At 50.6% G+C, this 4752-nt stretch overlaps 2 protein-coding genes across 2 annotated transcripts; one reads left to right on the top strand and one right to left on the bottom strand.

Moving 5' to 3' along the window:
* Window positions 1–938: 938 nt before the first annotated feature.
* Window positions 939–1854, top strand: LOC139027308 (CD209 antigen-like protein C; the record flags this gene model as incomplete). The annotated part of the gene is made up of 2 exons (XM_070442430.1): window positions 939–1028; window positions 1278–1854. Coding segments are annotated over 2 exons (665 nt in total), but the record flags the coding sequence as incomplete, so codon positions are not given.
* Window positions 1855–1948: 94 nt separating this feature from the next.
* Window positions 1949–3905, bottom strand: LOC112079790 (proline-rich protein 2-like; the record flags this gene model as incomplete). The annotated part of the gene is made up of 3 exons (XM_024145628.1): window positions 1949–3219; window positions 3304–3434; window positions 3646–3905. Coding segments are annotated over 3 exons (1662 nt in total), but the record flags the coding sequence as incomplete, so codon positions are not given.
* Between the last annotated feature and the right edge of the window lie 847 nt (window positions 3906–4752).

Raw genomic sequence — 4752 nt, 5'->3', positions numbered from 1 at the left:
AGGCACTGGATAAGGTTTTGGTGTTGAACAACAGAGTGTAGGAGGAGGGGAAACTACCAGGCAGCTGGAAGGAGGCAATAGAGGTACCAATCAGGAAGACAGGGAAGGACTCAACGATGCCAACAAGCTATCGGCCAATAGCTTTAAGGATTAGCCCCTTTTTATCAATTTTTACCTAAAATGACATACCCAAATCTAACTGCCTGTAGCTCAGGCCCTGAAGCAAGATATGCTTATATATATTCTTAGTACCATTTGAAAGGAAACACTTTGAAGTTTATGGAAATGTGAAAGGAATGTGGCAGAATATAACACAATAGATCTGGTAAAAGATAATACAAAGAAAAAAACAACCGCTCTTTTGTATTTTTTTTGTACCATCATCTTTAAAATGCAAGAGAAAGGCCATAATGTATTATTCCAGCCCAGGTGCAATTTAGAATTTGGCCACTAGATGGCATCAGTGTATGTGCAAAGTGTTAGACTGATCCAATGAACCATTGCATTTATGTTCAAAATGTTGTATCAAGACTGCCCAAATGTGCCTAATTTGTTTATTAATAACTTTTCATGTACAAAACTGTGTACTCTCCTTTAACAATAGCATAGTATTCTTTCACTGTAATAGCTACTGTAAATTGGACAGTGTAGTTAGATTAACCAAAAATTAAACCTTCTGCCAATATCAGATATGTCTATGTCCTGGGAAATGTTCTTGTTACTTACAACCTCATAATAATCGTATTAGCCTACATTAGCTGGTCTATGCTGTTTTTCAGCAGGGGCTGCAACTCAAGCAGTAGAACAGGTACCAGAACTCAGTTGTTGTGTTGTTGCCCAAGTCAAGCTTGTGTATTTTACTCAGTGCTTGAAAGAGCAACTACACAAATAAACACAAATACATGATAAAGTTCTTATGATGATAATTTGTGCTTCAGTGTGGAAGAGACGTTTCCTAGCTGCTGCAGTGTGTCTGGGGCTGCTGTGTGTTCTCCTACTGGCTGGGATCARAGGSCTGRTACTCTACCGTGAGTTTGATATGTTCTCACTCAAATATTCTTCATCATCTGTGGTGTAATGACCAGGGATCAATTACATTTACATTCCAGTCAAATCAGAAAGTAAACCAAATTCCAAATGTTCCTCATTGAAAAGCATTGAACATAATTGGAATTGGAATTCCAGTCTACTTCCTGAATTGACTGGAATTTAAATGGAATTMACCCRAACCCTGGTAATGTCTGATTAACTTGGTTMTTGATCGTATTATTTCACAGAGAGAACCCTATTGAACAACCTGACTGCAGAGAGAGACCAGTTACAGACCAGTTATAACACCCTGACCAAAGAGAGAGACCAGCTACAGACCAGCTACAACAACCTGACCAAAGAGAGAGACCAGCTACAGACCAGCTACAACAACCTGACCAAAGAGAGAGACCAGCTACAGACCTCTAATAAATATGCCACATGTCCCCAAGACTGGAAGAAGTCTTGCTGCAGTTGTTACTACATCTCCCCTGATGAGAAAACGTGGGAAGACAGCAGAAAGGACTGTCAGGCGAGAGAAGCAAACCTGGTGATCATCGACAGCAGAGAGGAACAGGCTTTAATCAAAGCGTTCAATAGAAGAGCCTGGTTTGGTCTGACTGACAGAGAAGTTGAGGGAACCTGGAGATGGGTGGATGGCACACCACTGAACACAAGTTACTGGAACAAAGGGGAGCCAAATGATTTGCAAGGAGAAGACTGCGCTTTGGTTGACAACACTCAACAGGACCCAGCAGTGGCTTGGAATGATGTGCCATGTGACCACAAAAATGGTTGGATCTGTGAAAGGCAGGTGTGTTAAGTCTATCATGACAGGTTGGGTTGGGAAGAGCTTGGGGAGCTGGGGTGATTGGGGAGGGTGACGCTGGAGGCTTGGGGCTGGGAGGGTTGGGAAGAGCTAGGGTGAGTTGGGGTTGGGGAGGGTTGGGTTGGGGAGAGGCTGGGAGGGTTGGGGATGGGAAGACCTTGGGGGAGGGTTGGTGTCGGGAAGAGATGGGGAGGTTGGGGTTGGGAAGACTTGGGGAGGGTTGGGGTTGGGAAGAGCATTGGGGAGGGTTGGGGTTGGGAAGACCGTGAGATGGGAGGGTTGGGAAGATGGGGAGGGGTGGGTGTGGGAAAGAGATGGGGAGGTTGGGTTGGGGAAGAGATTGGGGAGGGTTGGGTTGGGAAGACCTTGGGGAGGGTTGGGGTTGGGAAGAGATTGGGAGGGTTGGTAAGCGGGTTTTGGGAAGACCTTGGGGAGGGTTGGGGTTGGGAAGACCTTGGGGGAGGGTTGGGTTGGGAAGACCTTGTGGAGGGGTTTGGTTGGGAAGAGATTGTGGAGGGTTGGGGTGGGGAAGAGATTGGGAGAGGTTGGGGTGTGGAAGAGATTGGGGAGGGTTGGGTTGGGAAGACCCTGGGGATGGAGGGGTGGAAGAGATTGGGGAGGCTGTGGGTCGGGAAAGATGGGAGGGTTGGGGTGGGAAGAGATTGGGAGGGTGGGGTTGGAAACCTGGGAGGTTTGGGAGGTTGGGAGAGATTGGGAGCGTTTGGGGTTGGGAAGACCTTGGGAGTTGGGGTTGGGGAAGACCGTTGGGGAGGGTGGGGTTGGAAGACATTGGGAGGTTGGGGTGGGAAGACCTTGGGATGGGTGAGGGTGGAAAGAGATGGGAGGGCTGGGTCGGAAGAGATTGCGGGGTTGGGGGTGGAAGAATTGGCGAGGGTGGGGTGGGAAGACTTGGGGAGGTTGGGGTTGGGAAGAGATTGGGGAGGGTTGGGGTTGGGAAGACCTTGGAGGGTTGGGGGGTTGGGAAAGACCTTGGGGAGCGGTTGGGGGGGTAAGACCTTGTGGAGGGTTTGGTTGGGAAGAGATTGTGGAGGGTTGGGTTGGGAAGAGATTGGAGAGGGTTGGGGTTGGGAAGAGATTGGGGAGGGTTGGGGTTGGGAAGACCTTGGGGATGGGGAGGGTTGGGAAGAGATTGGGGAGGGCTGGGGTCTGGGAGAGATTGGGGAGGTTGGGGTTGGGGAAGAGATTGGGGAGGGTTGGGGGTTTGGGAAGACCTTGGGAGGGTTGGGGTTGGGAAAGATTGGGGAGGGTTGGGGTTGGGAAGACCTTGGGAGGGTTGGGGTTGGGAAGACCTTGGGGAGGTTGGGTTGGGAAGACATTGGGGAGGGTTGGGGTGGGAAGACCTGGGGATGGGAGAGGGTTGGGAAGAGATTGACGGGAGGTTGGGCGTCGGGGAAGAGGATTGGGGAGGGTTGGGTGGGGAAGACCTTGGGAGGGTTGGTTGGGAGAGGTTGGGGAGGGTTGGGGCGGGAAGACCTTGGGAGGGCTTGAGGTTGGGAAGAGAATGGGGAGCGGTGGGGTTGGGAAGAGCTTGGGGATGGGGAGGTGTGGGAAGACACTTGGGGAGGGTTGGGGTGGGAAGAGCTTGGGAGAGGGCTTGGTTTGGGGAAGAGCTTGGGGAAGGGGTGGGGCAGGCTGGGCCGGTGGATAAGGGCTATAAAGGGCCAGTGCAGCATCCTGACCAACTGATCTAATTGATCAGTTCATTGATTGCTGGAAATCCAAAAACATGAAACGCCTGCGGCCACTCCAGGACCAGGGATACCTACCTCTGGGGGTAGGCGTGGGTTGAAGATCCAGGGGTGAGAGTGGTGATGATGGCTGGGTGTAGGCTGGGTTGAGAATCCAGGGGGTTGAGTGTTGATGATGGCTGGGTTGTAGGCTGGGTTGAGATCCCAGGGGGTTGAGTGGTGTATGATGCTGGCGTGTAGGCTGGGTTGAGATCCAGGGGGTTGATGTATGGATGGCTGGGTGGGAGGCTGGGTGAGAACCAGTAGGGTTGAGTGGTGATGATGGCTGGCGGCGAAGGCTGGTGTGGAGGCCAAGGGGTTATGTGAGGGAGGAGGGATCAATTACCGGGGTGCTGGTGGGTGGTGGATGGGGTGGATGCTTGGGGTTGTTGGGTTGGGTGGAGGCGGGGTAAACCTGGCTGGAGGAGTAAGGGTGGAGGTAAAGAAGGTGTGGTGCGGGTGGGACGATGTGGGAAGGGCTTGAGGAGTACGGGTAGATGCTGAAGTTCAGCTACAAGCACTGTAGGTTACTCATCCCATGATAGCTGTAAGGGTTACTCTCTCCCACGCTACAGTAGGGTACTCTCCCACGCTACAGTAGGTTATCTCCATGCTACAGTAGGTTACTTCTCCATGATACTGTAGGTTACTCTCCGCACGCTACAGTAGGTTACTCTCCCACGCTAGCTGTAGGTACTCTCCAATGGATTACTGTAGGTTACTCTCCCATGATACTGTAAGTTACTCGCCCATGTTACGGTAGGTTACTTCTCCCATGCCTACTGTAGGTACTCTCCCCATGCTACTGTATGTTACTCTCCATGTTTAACTGTATGGTTACTACTCCCCATGTTACTGTAGGTTACTCTCCCATTGGCTACTGTAAGTTACTCTCCCAAGCTACTGTGGACCCGTGTAGCTTTACTCTCCATGCTACTGTTGGTTACTCTCCTGCTACTGCTAATATGCTAAAGTAGGTTACTCTCCAAGCGAACTTTATGTTACTCTCCCAAGCTACTATAAGGTTACTTCTCCCATGCCACTGTAATTTACTCTCGTCCATGACTGTAGGTTACCCTCCCAAGCATTACTGCTAGGTACTCTTCCATTGATATACTGGTATGTTACCTCCCAATGCTACTGTAG

This window comes from Salvelinus sp. IW2-2015, unplaced genomic scaffold (assembly GCF_002910315.2).
Source record: "Salvelinus sp. IW2-2015 unplaced genomic scaffold, ASM291031v2 Un_scaffold9566, whole genome shotgun sequence".
Lineage (NCBI taxonomy): Eukaryota > Metazoa > Chordata > Actinopteri > Salmoniformes > Salmonidae > Salvelinus > Salvelinus sp. IW2-2015.
Note: the sequence above shows the minus strand (reverse complement) of the source record. Positions and strands in the feature narration are given on the sequence as shown.